Source organism: Eretmochelys imbricata, chromosome 7 (assembly GCF_965152235.1).
Source record: "Eretmochelys imbricata isolate rEreImb1 chromosome 7, rEreImb1.hap1, whole genome shotgun sequence".
Taxonomy (NCBI): domain Eukaryota; kingdom Metazoa; phylum Chordata; order Testudines; family Cheloniidae; genus Eretmochelys; species Eretmochelys imbricata.
In genome coordinates this window covers 700207-715694 of record NC_135578.1, presented here as the reverse complement: position 1 = coordinate 715694, position 15488 = coordinate 700207, and the positions used below count along the sequence as shown (strand labels likewise).

The 15488-nt window shown below is 49.5% G+C and overlaps 1 protein-coding gene across 4 annotated transcripts in view; it reads right to left on the bottom strand.

The window, feature by feature from the left end:
* MTMR14 (myotubularin related protein 14) overlaps positions 1–14838 on the bottom strand; it is a 56689-nt gene extending 41851 nt beyond the window's left edge. Inside the window, exons 1-3 of one of the 4 annotated variants that reach the window (XM_077821564.1) lie at positions 14432–14838; positions 13885–14033; positions 5189–5297 (exon numbers count right to left, since the gene is read on the bottom strand). In XM_077821564.1, coding sequence (XP_077677690.1) covers positions 5189–5297; positions 13885–14033; positions 14432–14569 — 396 coding nt within the window. In that variant the 5' untranslated portion in view covers positions 14570–14838. The remainder of the gene's footprint in view (positions 1–5188; positions 5298–13884; positions 14034–14431) is intronic. The other 3 variants (XM_077821566.1, XM_077821565.1, XM_077821567.1) reach the window with 3 other exon arrangements.
* Between the last annotated feature and the right edge of the window lie 650 nt (positions 14839–15488).

The following is a 15488-nucleotide window of genomic DNA, read 5'->3' as shown; positions in this document are numbered from 1 at the left end:
TGTTTACACAGAACATGGCTGCTGTGTTGTCCATGAGTAACAACAAATTCCACCTCGATATGCAGAAGGAATGCCATAGAAGCCAAACAGATGGCCCAGAGCTCCTTGATATTTATATGGAGACTTAGATCCTGGAGAGACCAAAGGCCCCGAGTCTGACAAGGACCTAAGTGGCTCCCCAACCTAGATCTGATGCATCTGTGACTAGGGTGAGAGTCTGTAGTGGAGGGGCAAAGGGAACTCCTCACAGATGTTCGTATGTTCTACCCACTAGTACAGGGAGGACAAGACCTGAGCAGGCCTATATAATGACGAGCCGATGAGTACACCATGGCTAGCCAACCCTGTAGTGCTCCGGAGGTGCAGTCTGGCAGGCTGCATCATATAAGTGCATGCTGCTATGCATCCTAGAAGACTGAGGCTGTTCTGAACCGTGGTGACAGGGCACCTCTAGATCTACTTGGCTCTAGCAGGAAAGCCTGGTCTTGGTAGAGTCCAGGACCCCGCAGTGAATTCTGTTCTTTGAACAGGAGACAGAATGGATTTCTCTCTACTGATTAGAAGCTCCAGCACATCGAACATGTACAAATAGTGGCTACACTGGAGAGTACCCAAGACCTGGACCAGCCAGTCGTCCACGTAAAGAAATACGTGGACTCCCAACCTTTGCAGGAATGCTGCTGCTACAGCCACACATTTCACGAATATGCGAGGGGCTCCTGACAGTCCAAAAGGCAGTACGGCAGATTGGTAGGAGAATTTGTTGAACGTGAACCTCAGAAATTTTCAGTGGCTCTGGTGAATTGCTATGGGAAAATAATAGGGCTGACAAGCAATTAAAAAAATTAATCGTGATTAATCGCACAATTAAAGTTAATTGCGATTAATCACACTGTTAAACATTAATAGAATACCATTTATTTAAAATTTTTTGGATGTTTTCTACACTTTAAAATATATTGATTTCAATTACAACACAGAATACAAAGGGTACAGTAGCTCACTTTATATTTATTTTTATTACAAATATTTGCACTGTAAAAAAAAAATAGTATATTTCAATTCACCTAATACAAGTACTGTAGTGCAATCTCTTTATCATGGAAGTTGAACTTACAACTGTAGAATTATGTACAAAAAATAACTGCATTCAAATATAAAACAATGTAAAGCTTTAGAGCCTACAAGTCCACCCGGACCTACTTCAGCCAATAGCGCAGACAAATAAGTTTGTTTACATTTGCAGGAGATAATGCTGCCCACTTCTTGTTTACAATGTCACCTGAAAGCGAGAACAGGCATTTGCATGGCACTGTTGTAGCTGGCATCACAAGATATTTACATGCCAGATGCGCTAAAGAGTCCTATGTCCCTTCATACTTCAACCACTATCCCAGAGGACATGCGTCCATGCGGACGATGGGTTCTGCTCAATAACGATCCAAAGCAGTGCAGACCGGGGTTCTGCTCAATAACGATCCAAAGCAGTGCAGACCGACGCACGTTCATTTTCACCATCTGAGTCAGATGCCACCAGCAGAAGGTTGATTTTCTTTTTTGGTGGTTCAGGTTCTGTAGTTTCCGCATCAAAATCTTGCTCTTTTAAGACTTCTGAAAACAAGCTCCACACCTCGTCCCTCTCAGATTTTGAAAGGCACTTCTGATTCTTGAACCTTGGGTCGAGTGCTATAGCTATTTTTAGAAATCTCATGTTGGTACCTTCTTTGCATTTTGTCAAATGGGCAGTGACAGTGTTCGTAAATCAAACAACATGAGCAATCATCCAAGATTGCTATAACATGAAATATATGGCAGAATGCAGGTAAAACAGAGCGGAGGACATACAATTCTCCCCCAAGCAGTTCAGTCACAAATTTAATTAATGCACTATTTTTTTTAAATGAACATCAGCAGCATGAAAGCATGTCCTTCGGAACTGTGGCTGAAGCATGAAGGGGCATACGAATGTTTAGCATATCTGGCATGTAAATACCTTGCCATGCTGACTACAAAAGTCCCATGCAAACTCCTGTTCTCACTTTCTAGTGACATTGCAAATAAGAAGCGGGCAGCATTATCTCCTTTCCCTTCAGAGCAGAGGCCTGGTGTCCCTGCCTCTCTCTTTCATTGGGAGCAGCAATGCCTAGGAGTGTGCGCAAGGGTGGGTGTAGAACTGCTCACATCCGTGTGAAGGGACATAGTATTTCCTCTCCACCCTTTTAGCAGCGAAAGGAAGGGAAGATGGGGTTTGCCACAAACCCCTGAAAGGTTCCAGGATAGCCTCACTACTTGAGAGAGCTACCCCAGAGGGCCTGCAGAGGCTAAAACATCCACTAGCCTCTGGGACCTTCCCTGCACCTCTCCTGGTTGGCTATCCAGAGCTGCAGTCCCTCTCCTCCACAGGGGTTGTTGAGCTCTGAAAGCATCAGGGGATGCGGGAGGTGAGAAGTAGGCTCAGTTACCTCTGCCGCATCAGATGACAAAGAAGAGACTAAGGGTTGTTAATGAGGACCCTCCTCCAGTTCCTCTACAGGAGAGTCCTGAGCAGGTGGTGCCACCAGCAGGTTACTGGTCCCGTACTGAAGGAGGGAAGGGACTGACCTTCCTGTGGATGCTCCCAGCACCTAGCTATTGTAGAAGGACAGGGAGGGAGCACTGACGAGGCGGCCAGTTCCTCAGGCCATGGGAGAGCTGGCCCCATGGGTGCGGGAGACCAGCTCAGTCTGGGTGAAATCATCACCTCTCGACAGACTCCCACACAGAGGCGCTGCAAGAGCAGAAGCTGCCGGCACCAGTGTGCTCTGGGGCTGGAGCTAGGACAGCAGGAGCACGTACTTCTATTACAGGTACTACGCAAGGCTCCCGAGTCACACGAGAAGCCAGCACCGAGTCCCTGGCTGCCTCAAAAGCCTTGGCTGTAGACGGCCCTGGAAAGGGCTCCTGAGCCTGCTCGTCCTTTGGAGAGCGTCTCAGACCCTTCCTGGGGTCTGGAGCCTGTAATCCCTCCTGGCTCACAGATTACTCCTGGGGACATGACTAAGTGCCCCTCCGAGGCCTTGCATCCACTTGGTGCCTCCTTAGTAGGATCAGAAGCCCCAGTACAGAGTCTTGAAGAGACTTACGCAATAGGCACCAGCAACGCAGATCTACCCGTGGACTCAGTCGCGGGGGAGCACTCCAAACCAACTTGATGTCAGGAGCTGTGGCTCTTGAATCTGGGTCCTGAGGGCTCTTTGGAGCTAGTAAGTTCCAACCTGGCACCCAGGGACCTGCTAACAGTTGCCAGAATAGAGGCTGAGCCTTGACAGAGGGCTCCAGTCCTGGATTCCAAATGGCAGAAAGCTGGGGGTCCTGACTAGCTCACAGCTTCTGTATAAACCCAGCACAGGAACAGGAAGTTGTCCATGCAACTGGGATCCCCCTGCTTCGGGCTGCTTCCCCTACAATACCAGCTCCTGCTCCTTGCTACTGACCTCCTGGTAACTTGATCCTGTCTGCCTCCTGACACCTGACTCTCGATTTTGTCCTCTGGCTTGCTTTGGACTCTGACCTCCTGGCATCTGACCCGGCCCAACTCCTGCTCTGACCACTAGGTCAGACCACCCATGCTCCAGCTGTGATACGTGGACGTGCTCAGTACCCATTCGGAGTGGGAAGGTTCTGATGGCGGACGAAGCACAGGCACCATAAGCAGGTACTTGACCCTGGCAGCCCTGTCCTTTCTCGAGTGGGGTTTGAACCCTCTACAAAGGTGACATTTGTCATTTTCATGCACTTCTCCCCAACACTAAATGCAGCTGGGGTGTGGATCGCTCACTAGCATAGACCTGTTACATGAACAGCAGGCCCTGATGCCAAAAAAATGGGCCATCAGTCCGGTACCCAACCAGGCATGGGTAACCCTATGCTAACAAATACTATTCTAAACTTAGTCTTGTAACCAACTATTTACAGATATACCAGACAAGACCGAACACTAACGCTACAGGCAGCACGTACCCTAACGGAGCGAAGACATGTAGATACTAAGATAATTGTTCCAACAACTGTCACTGGCAGTAGGAAGGAGCTGAGGCAGGTCGGGGGCAGTATGGTCTTTTATACCCACGTGCAGTAGCATGAGGTACCAAAGGGTGCTCACGCTGCCAACAGGTACTGCTGAGGGAAAAATCACTGACAACTCTGCACAAGGCATGCACACACCTACAGTGGAATGGACACGTGCAATCACTCGAAGAAGAACTGTGGTACGTACAGTGTTCCCACAAACTCCCTTCTATGTAATGTCTTTTCCAAAAACATCACTATTGCATGATCTCTTTGATCTTTGCCAATTAAGGAACGTTACAATTATGCTGAAGTCTGAACTTTCATTGTACTTCCAGCGCCATCACTGCTGTCAAGCAGAAGTTCAAGATGTCATTCCCTACACTGGCCACTTCAGACCATAGAGCTCATCCCTCCAGTAGCCCCATAATCCCTTTCTGTCCCAGTTCAAGAGATGAAAAGCAAGAGTCCCCTAGCTCCCTTGGGATAATGGAAATACAAGAATCAGGGATGCTGGAGACAAAGCTCCATTAGGCCATCTCTGTGATCTTGCCTTCCCCCACTGCATATACAGCAAGCTACTTAATCTGGTCAGGAACAACCTCTGAGGCACACCTCCAGAATAAAACTATTTGAGAGTACGTTTCCAGCAAAGACAGGGCTACAGAGAAGAGTAATCCTCCCTCTCAACCCCCTCCCCTGAAATTTCCCTAGCTCTTCAGGAAGAATCTGGCAATCAGTGAGATGCCAGATGAGGCTTTGTTTGGCACCCTGGCACACTAGAGTGGTTGCTTGATGAAGCAGTACAATGTTATAATCTCCAATGCTGTTCTCAGAGTGAGTGTAAGAGCTCCATCCAAGAGCAGTGCTTCCCCCCTAACCCCAGCTTCCAGGATCCTAGCACAAATCCCACCTGTTTGGGGCCTGGAGCACCAAGCACCGATCATCTCCATCACTGCTCCAAGGCACCTTATCAGACTCTTTAGTCTGTGCCCAGGAATAGACACGGAGGGGGCAGGAGAGCTGATGGCCCATAAAGACCTGCCTCTGCATAGCTCCAGTAAACACTGTTCAGAATGCCAGGAGAAAGGACATTCCTGAAGCTAAAGCAAACAAGACAAATGTGCTTATGTAGCTTTACCTTTCCCTTGTACAGAATGACTGGGCAGACAAATCGTCCTCTACATCTGGCCATCTTACTGCGGCTGATGAGGTCCTGCAGTTTGCTGACCTGCACAGTGCTCTCAAACCTATCAGAGAGAAGAGTCCCCATTATCTCATATCATCATGGTGGTCACATTTTGGCTACAATCTCAGCACCCACATCCCTTTAGCTGAAAGGCTGGCTATGAAGTCAAGGAGCCAGGGGACTCTTTGAGGAACTGCTTGGCTTGTAATCAGATGGATGTGCTCCCACCACCCAAGTCAATCTCTTGCTGCTGAAAAGCACCGGCCTGGTTTGCTCTTGAAGACACTCACTGCAGCAGGATCAAGTGTGCAGAAAGTCTGTTGTCACATGCGATGCTCCTGGGGGTATATGCAAGGCTGTGAGGCACTTTGCTACCACCTGCCCTGAGAGTGAGAGCATCTTGTCTGCACCTGCCAGGGGTTGGGTCCCTGACAACCCTAGGCACAGAAGCACAAACACTCCTCCATCACCACCAGCCTCAGCTCTGCTGCCCCTCTACAGGTAAGCGATAGATGTACTCCAAGTCCTCCAAACAGCCCCGGAGAGCCCAACCCCTGCTCCACCAGACACACAAATTACCAGAACCGCTTTCTCAAAGGAACAGGACGCAACAGCTTATTAGCCCACCTTAGATTACAGCTCCACTTTAAACAAATCTAAGTGGTGTGTGTTTAGAGAAAGAAAGTATAAGTTTATTTAGCAAAGAACAGAGAATCATGAAATAGAAAACAAATACAGAAGAACCTCAGAGTTACAAACACCAGAGTTATGAACTGAGCAGTCAACCACACACCTCATTTGGAACCAGAAGTAGAGACCCAAAAAAAGCAAATACAGTACAGTACTGTGTTAAACTCGGAGGTTCTTTTGTATTGGAAACAAAAGGTTAAACAGATAAACTTATACCACACTTTCTATGGTTTAAACTCACCTAACAAGTTCTCCTCCTGTCCAAAAAAATTTCTCACCCAAAGTTCTTTGCAGCATTTTCAGACAAGCCTGGCTGAGATCCCCTTTTCATGAAGCAAACCCACTATCAGTTTATTTCCTTGGTGAAGGATGCCAGGATGTGTGTTTTCCACCCCGAGAAATACCAGATCAAACATCTGACCTTCACCTGAAAACAGAATTCCCTCCCCCATGTCCCGCTGTTTACCTCTCCCTGTTAACTTCCTTCTGAAATCTCCACAAGATCGCCATTAGCATTTGACTTAGGATGCTAACACACAGTACTCAGTGCTTAGCTAGGGCAATAACATCTACCCCTCCTGTCTAGCAACGTTTGTCTCAAAGCACGCTACCTTTGAGTGACCTGCCTAGAATTACAAGGCCCTAAGGACATAATTTCCCGTATATACATATATCTTCTTACATATTAAGTGCACACACCTCTCGCAATGATTTCGCTGACCAGTGAGACACAGGCTTTTGTTGGAGACTTCCATGACATTCCCTGGGGGACTAGCAGGTAGACACCAATCCCAGGGGATCTCTGTAACCCTCAGGCACTCCTGGGCCCAATGCCAAAGAGGTCCCTGGGTCACAGTGTGACACTGTTTCGGGTTTACCTGACGTGTCTGGGGCAGATCCTCCCACTGTGAGCAGGTGGCCGTGAAGCCCACCAAAGGAAACACTCCCCTGCCACTGGCTGCTAGTGACACAGGTGTTCTGCTTCTGTCCCCTGGAGCTCCGCTCTTTCCCCATTCAGGCTAGTAATTTACACACCCCACCTTGTTACACTTGAGAGCCCAATCCCCTATTCTGGACACCTGCAAAGTGCACCGATCCACTGCCTCCATGGAAGCAAGCCTCCCAGCTCACTGGTTTCACCTCCGTGCAACCCTCTCCTTAGCACAAGGCCCTTAGACAAGTCTGTAGTGAAACCAAACGGATGGGTATGTGATAGCGCTTGACCTAGAGATTCCAATATAAATGAGTATAAGGATTTGGAACACAAGATTACAGAAAAAACAAACTGCAATCTCTAGCCTATAATTATTACCAAGTTACTAACCCGTCTCAGAAGGTATTTCTCACCCAAGGGTGGTCTTTGCAGCACCTGTCCAGCTCAAGGTGGGACCCACTTTTCATGTCACCCCTCCACCCCTGCTCATAGAGTCTCCTCCTATAACGGATAACCATGTGGACCATTTCTTCTGCGCTTAGACACGCACAAGCTATTGTTTCTTAGACCAGGGCCCCCCTCTTCCCAAAACTCTCCTGGCTGTAGTTTGCCTTTGTAAATCTCCAGCCTGCATCTAGTACAGAGAGGCTGTCTCCAGGGACAATCATTGTTCTCATGGGAAGGTCACTGTTCTCATGGGACAGGAGATCCTTGGCATGGCTACGGCTGGCCTGGGTCAGCTGACCAGGCCTCACACAGTATGTAATGTTGTAAAATTAAAATTGTAAAATTGCAGTGTAGCTTTTTGGATTTGGGCTGCAGCCCGAGCTCTGGGACCCCATGAGGGGGCAGGGTACCAAAGGCTGCGCTCCAGGCCAAGCCTGAACGTTTAGCCCCGCACTCCAGGCCCCATGAGCCCGAGCGATCTGACCCGTGCCAACCGCGGCTGGGCCACAGGTCTTTTATTCCAGTGTAGACGTATCCAGGCTGATTGGGTCAGCTCTCAGAATGCCGCTCCGCAGGTGACAGGTGTCTCTTCTGGCAGACTTGGAACAGAATATCCTACATGTTACACAACTCCACAATTGCCCTCCATACAAACACCTTACACTAACCATTACAGTCGGCTAGTTCTTAGCTTTGGGCAGAGACCACACACAATCCCTTTCAGTAGGGCATTGAGAAAATGGTCGGACCCAGATGTAATATACCTGCCTGGGCATGTTTGGACATGTCTGTTTCTTACATGCCTATCAGAATAGCCTGCTATAGACTGGCTGCAGCAGCATCGCAGTTCACTAGTTTAAGGCACTAGTAAATGATATGACCATGCCTTGTAAAAAATCCACTCTATTTTCACACCGTTTTTTTCTCAGAAAAACCCAAACCCTCACACCCACTGTTCAGGCTGCATTTATATACACAGATCAAAAAAGAGAGAACTCAAGCCTGAATGCTCACTGGACTTTAATGTTGATGACTTGTGCATGTACATTTTAGCATAATTAGACTTATCAACAGTCTAAAACTGGCTGGAAATTAGAGTGCTAGGTAATTAGATTAATGACGCATCTAGAGAAGCATCTCCACTGTCCAGGCTGCACTCAGCTATCCAGTTAAAGCGAAACTGAAATCCCAAAAGTTTTAGCCCTGAAGACACATCGACCACAAGCTAAACCTCTGTCACTTACACCCACATGAGAGTTTAGGGTTTATAAGAATATGAAGCTACTCCTCAATGGGTTCTGGATGACTCAAAATGATCCATGGGTAGAGTTTGTGGTCGGTATTTAAGATTTTTCATATTCTTCTCATAGACAACTTTATTTCAGCTCTCCACTTACAAAGAATTTTGATATGCAGAGGATTTTAAAGAATTAAAAAAACCCAAGTAGTTGCCATTCTTTAATGGTTTGCATTCACAGCCATCTAGGGGAAGTTAGTAAAATACCAACATGCAAAATTATACATAACAGTGGGTAAGCCCGTGTGAACCTTCGTACAGGAAAAAGTTACCGAAAGATGCATCTGCCCAGAAGAGACTCTGCAGAGACGAGGTCCCTGTTTCAACAGAGATTAGGAGCTCTGCAAGGCAAGCACCTTCTCATGTATCTCAGAGTGCGCTCCTCTACTGCACACCGGAGGGGTACAGAGGGGAGAGCCTGGTGGCAAAGAAGACTGTGCCTAATACACAGTTTAATGCCAACCCAATTTAAACCTGGCAGTTAATAAAATTCCCAAAGTAAAAGCCTCTGTTACCTGATGGGTTGCGGAGGTAATATACAGCCTTTCTGCACAGGTATTCCACTACAGCATTTTCCATAACAAAAATGTAATCCGTAGAGGCTAGAAGCAATCAGTTAAGGTAACGTCCCTAAAATTCCCACTATCCTTTATGGTTCCTAAATCTGGTTGGCAATACAGTCAAATGAGACATCATCTAACACAGTCGGACAGACAGCGTCCGAGACGTATACATCAGGAATGTGTACGTTGAAAGAGTTCATAGCGCGCCTTGTTTAAACTGGATGTGTAATGTGAAAATTCACAGAGTCAAGAACTAATTTCACAGACCAAAAAAGCTTTCTTCATGCAGAGCTCAGGTGCCCGGTGGTATCTCGTGTCCTTTCAGAATGTCGAGCTCCGCAAAATAAACTTCCAAAAACCAGGAAATAGAGAGTTAAGGTAAATGCTTATGCAACCTTAACTCTGCCCCCACTGGAGCTGGCAATGGCCACTGGCAGTTATCTGCATGCACTCCAGCTGCATTCACTGTCTCAGGTATAGGCATTAGATAGAAGAGCTGGGACTATGATATGAAGTGATCTTGGGGGCAGTATGTGTGTGAGCCCCTCTTCCTGACCCCCTCATGTTGGTGGGGGAGAGAGATGACACAAAAGAGGTACACGTGTACCTTGAGAGATCCAGTATGCCTCATCTCAGCACTGTGCTATGTGAGTCATGGGCTTGGCAGCAGTTAGGTGGGAGAGGAGCATAGTCTGTGGGTAAGTGAAAAGCATTAGATGGCATTGTGCGCACAAGGGTGACGGGGTTGTAACAATTAGCAGATACGGTGTACTGTCTGTGGAGTAGGCAGATTATTTGAGCATAGGACAGGTGAGGTAGCTGCTGCTCAGTACAGGGCAGAGGCAGATTGTAAGTATGTGTTATGAGCACATTGGGGCATTACCTCAATTAGGGCAGAGTTAAAGTTGTGTGTCTATGTACCTTCACTCTATATGTCCCGGTTTTCAGAGGTTTGAGATTTGCTCAACTCAGTCTTCTGGAATGGTGCAATATACCATTGGATAACCTTAACTGTATGTTACAATGTTTGTTGCCAGTGAATTTCCTAGGTGGGTGGTTTGGGGTTTGTTTTTTTGGGGGATGGGGGCAGAGAGTTATAACAGAAAGCGTGTTGTGGGTAGAAGTTTGCGGACATTTAGGCAGTTGTAATTCTCTTATAGGTCTGCAACTGAGACTCTGCTGTGACCAGTTGATAATACCTAACCCTTGTATAGCACTTTTCATCAGTAGCTCCAAAGGATGGAAACATCTCTGTGGTACAGATGAGGAAACTGAGGCAAAGAAATGAAGTGCTTCACCAAAGTCAACCTTCACGCCAGTGGCAGAGCCAGGAACACAGCCCCAGTTTTCTGAGTCCCAGTAGGCCACAAAGACACTAGGTGATTGCTAGGTGCCCACCTCCCTCGGTGTACTTTCTTCTAGTGGAGTGGGGATAACCACCGTGCTTTGAAGTGTGGGTATCATGCAATTGCTAACAGGGCCAATGCCAGAAATCTCATCTGTGGGCTACGTCCCAAGAACTTGACAGTTTGCTTATGTCATAAACATACAGCTAAGGGTAGCATAAAATCCCTCCTTTACCTGTAAGGGGTTAAGAAGCTCAAATAACCTGGTTGGCTCATAACCAAAAGGACCAATAAGGGAAGAAGATCCTTTCAAATCTGTGGGGGGAGGTTTTGTTTGTGTGGTCTTTTGTTGTTCTCTACGGGACAGAGCGAGACCAGGGCAGGGGAAAAAAAAAAACCTCTCCTAAAACCCTTCCTGAAATAAGCATCTAGATTACAAAAATTGTAAGTAAAGCAAGGAAATGCGTTAGCTTGTGAATTTTCCCTATGCTAAGCGGGAGGTTTATTCCTGTTTTTTGTAACTTTAAAGTTTTGCCTAGAGGGGAATCCTCCGTGTTTTAAATCTTATTACCCTGTAAAATTATCTTCCATCCTGATTTTACAGAGGTGTTTCTTTTACTTTTTCTTTATAATAAAGTTCTGTTTTTAAAAACCTGATTGGTTTTTAGTGTCCTAAAAACCCAAGGGTCTGGTCTGTGCTCACCTTGTTTACCTATTTGGTTGGTATATTATTCTCAAGCCTCCCCAGGAAAGGGGGTGAAGGGGCTTGAGGGGATATTTTGTGGGAAACAGGAACTCCAAGTGGTCCTTTTCCTGAATCTTTGTCTAACTCACTTGGTGGTGGCAGCAAGGAAGAATTTGTGCCTTGAGAAAGTTTTTAACCTAAGCTCCTAGAAACAAGCTTAGGGGGTCTTTCATGTGGGTCCCCACATCTGTACCCTAGAGTTGAGAGCGGGGAGGGAACCCTGACAGCTTACACGCTGGTTACAGGTTTCAGAGTAGCAGCCGTGTTAGTCTGTATTTGCAAAAAGAAAAGGAGTACTTGTGGCACCTTAGAGACTAACCAATTTATCTGAGCATAAGCTTTCGTGAGCTACAGCTCACTTCATCAAATAAATTGGTTAGTCTCTAAGGTGCCACAAGTATTCCTTTTCTTTTTACGGTGGTTACAGGAACTTTAAGCATCTGAGAAAAGACTAGCATCTCTTCCCGCTCTCACCACACCCACACAACATATAACTCTCCCCACACTATTTCCAGATCACCCTCCCTTCCCTAAGTCATTAGAAATTTAGAAGCTAGGTGCCCACAAAACGCAGTGGTAGAATGTGTGTGAACTTTACGAAAACCTGTTTTTTCAGGGGTTGTGTCTCAGGAACCACTTGCTCAAATGACCCCAAATTTGGATCTCTAACCCTACCTCGCACTCCCATGAGGTACACCAAATTTCAAGACAATGCAAGTAAGCATAGGGGTTTTAGAGCCCTTAGAAGAATTCTTCTTTAAATAGAGAAGTCTTTTCAATCGTAACAGTTGTAAACTACAGGCCCTCCTCTATAGCACGGTATGGAATTAACCATCAGCAGCTGCACTGCTATACCCAGATTCCCAGGGCCCCTGCTGAGGATGTGCACCAACACGAGGAGCGCAGCATGGACAGGCAAAAGCAACTCAATTGCTGTGGTTGCTGTATGTCAACATAACTTTGGTTGACTTCATTTTGTCATGTAGACTTCCCCTTAGGAGTACTCAATATTTTCCTTTCTAGCCTATCCAATTATAGGACAAGAACACCATTTTCAGAGCTCTTATTTCATTCTACAAATGCAAAGCATTTATCTCACTTATTCCCCACAAGACTAACATGTTACACAACACACACCTCAATCACATCCAATCACTATTAAAAAGTTCACCATCAACAGCAGCCTATGTCTGGAGATTATTTAATAGGCTGTAACAAAGCTGTAATTGAAATTTCATCTATTAACATTCGGTTCTTCCACGTAACTTCCATATTAGCGGACATCCAAGTCAGGGTGCTTTCCAGAGGTATGACCAATAAGGACTTAGCTCTCCTAGGCCCAACTGTTAGAACCTCCAATTCCACAGCGTTTAGTCCCACTCACGTAGTTTCTGGGATAAGTTATAAAGCTTTTGAAAAAGTTAAGTCAAAATCAATGGTTTCCAACATATAGTAAGCTGATTCACTAATAGGTTACAAATAAAAGCATAGAGTTTGGGTTGTTGTATGTGGCTCAAAATTAGTATCTCCAATACACGAATCCCAGAAGCCGAACAAGTTTTATCAGCAAATGATTGTCCAAAAACATATTACAAAAGTTTGAGTAATTTTCATGTTTGAAAATTTTCAGTCATCTGACGAGGCAGCGCAAATACCATGGAACTTAAATAACCAGTCATAACAATCCTACCGCACATATGAAGAGAGCAGCTTGCTGACTGCCTGAAAGCGATTCACACTTTGGGACCTCAGAGCCAAGTACTGGCCTAGCCTAACTGTGCTTGGTAATGAGATCTGACATAATCTCAGCCCAAAGTACAATGAATTTCTTACTCCCACAGCCAGTGGCACAAGACAGTTCACAGAAGCATTCTGTTCTCATCCACATGCTCCTGCCTTGCACCTACACCTGATTCAGCCTCACCCCCCAAAACAGGGTCAAAAGTCCAGTTGCATTTATTTAACACCAAGAGAGCATTCATCGCTATACAAATATGAAGAATGCTACAGTACCTACACCAGATAGTGTAATCTGAAAAAATTAGTCCACCCTTAACTGCTGTGCACCTAAAGCTGCCTTGCAACATATTCGGTTTTTCCCATCCAACAAATTGAATAAATTTAGCTTATTTCTTCTCTTGCCGAAAAGCCCAAGAGTTTGAGGCAGCAGCTGCTCTGAAAGTGCCAGAAAGACTGCAAAGCTCCACAAGATTAGTGACTAGAGCAAAGTATCCTAAAACCATGGAACAGCCTCCCCACTGCCAACTTCTCAGTAAGGTGCAGAGACACAGTTCTGTAGGACAAAAGTAACCTAGTGGGTAACCTGCCTAGTTAAAAATAGGGAGTTTGTACATCCAGCAGGCAGTGCAGGCACAATTATAACGCTGCAAAGAGGGCACTTTCAGTTTTCTCCTGCTTCTCAAGAGCCCAGTCATGCAGGTAAGATGGAAAGACTAGCTAGCCCGCTGTGGAAAAGCCACCTTTTGGAGCTACTCAATCTGGAGCCTTGGAGCACACTCAGTCTATGTGTCTCGTAGGTGACACAGGGTTTGGGCAGTTCTGTATGGCTCTCGTGCAGCCAGCTCTCCTGGCAGGAAGGAGGGAGGACGGGGCAGGAGTTACTTACATGTTCCGGTCCCTGTCAGTGCTCTCGTACTCTAGGAAGACGATCTGCCGGGGATAGTGGCCACAAATTTCCCCGTTCACATTCTGGATCAGGCTGTAGCAATAGTCCCTGCCAAACAGCTCCAGGCAGCGCTTCTCAATCCTCTCCACCTGCAAGACAGCCGGATTTACAGCTCAGGGGCTGGAGCTCAGGCTGCCCCCTCCCCTCAGGGCACAGGACACCTCTGCTATAGTCGCCACCACAGGCCTTGGCCTAGGCAGGAGGGGGGGCTCTGGCCCAGCTGGAAGCGAGGTGTGTTTCAGGGGGTCTCGCCCAGCCAGCAGGGGGAGAGGGCGTCAGCGTCTCTCAGACCAGGGAAAGCCAGCGGGGTCCCGCGGGTGTCTCTCGGCACAGCCGGGGAAGGGTGGCGCGGGACGCGCCTCGGGGGACGTGCCTCGGGGCCCGGCCGGGCCTGGCCCGGCCGTAGGGAGGGGTGTCGACCCAAAGGGGCGGGGCTCTCGGGGGCCGGGGGTCCCGCCGGGGCTTGGCCTCGGCCTCGGCCTCTCACCTTCGCGGTGCTCCCGGCCCCGCCGCCGCCGCCGCCCCCGTCCTTGGCCCGATACTGCGCCCGGGAGAACTCGAGCAGCAGCTCGGCCAGAGCCCGCTCCCCGGAGCCCGCCTGGGGGCAGCCCCGGGCCCCCGCCATCCCCGCCCGCTCACGGCTCCCGGCCCATCGCGGCCCGCTCTCGGCCCCCGGGCTGCGTCCGTTCCCCGCTTCCGGGGCCACGGCGCGCACCGGACATTCGCCGTAGGCCCAGCCAATCCGCTGCCGAGAGGGGACCGGGAGGCACCATCCCTTCCGGGCGCTGGCGTGACGTCATCACATCGCGACGCAGCGACTCGAGCACCTCGCGCCAGGCCAGGCGCTCCCGCTATAGACGCGCACGCGCCTGGCGGGGTCCCTGCCCCGCCCCCCCTTCGGCAGCGCTGCAGGCTCCCGCCCCGCCCATTGGGCGGCCCCCCTGGCCTGGGGACCCCAGCGGCGCTTGCTCCAGCCCCGCCCCCCCCCCCCGCATCGCCCCGGCCCCCAGCTTCGCCTCAGCCCGCTCTGCCCGGCCCCGCCCCCCCACTTCCCCTCAGCCCGCTCCGCCCGGCCCCGCCCCCCCCGCATCGCCCCGGCCCCCAGCCCCCGCTTCCCCTCAGCCCGCTCCGCCCGGCCCCGCCCCCCCCTCTTCCCCTCAGCCCGCTCCGCCCGGCCACGCCCCCCCCGCTTCCCCTCAGCCTGCTCCGCCCGGCCCCGCCCCCCCTGCATCGCCCCGGCCCCGCCCCCCCCGCTTTCCCTCAGCCCGCTCCGCCCGGCCCCGCCCCCCCGCATCGCCCCGGCCCCGCCCCCCCTCTTTCCCTCAGCCCGCTCCGCCCGGCCCCGCCCCCCCCGCATTGCCCCGGCCCCGCACCCCCCGCTTCCCCTCAGCCCGCTCCGCCCGGCCCCGCCCCCCCCGCATCGCCCCGGCCCCGCCCCCCCCGCTTTCCCTCAGCCCGCTCCGCCCGGCCCCGCCCCCCCCGCTTTCCCTCAGCCCGCCCGGCCCCGCCCCCCCCGCATCGCCCCGGCCCCGCCCCCCTCTTTC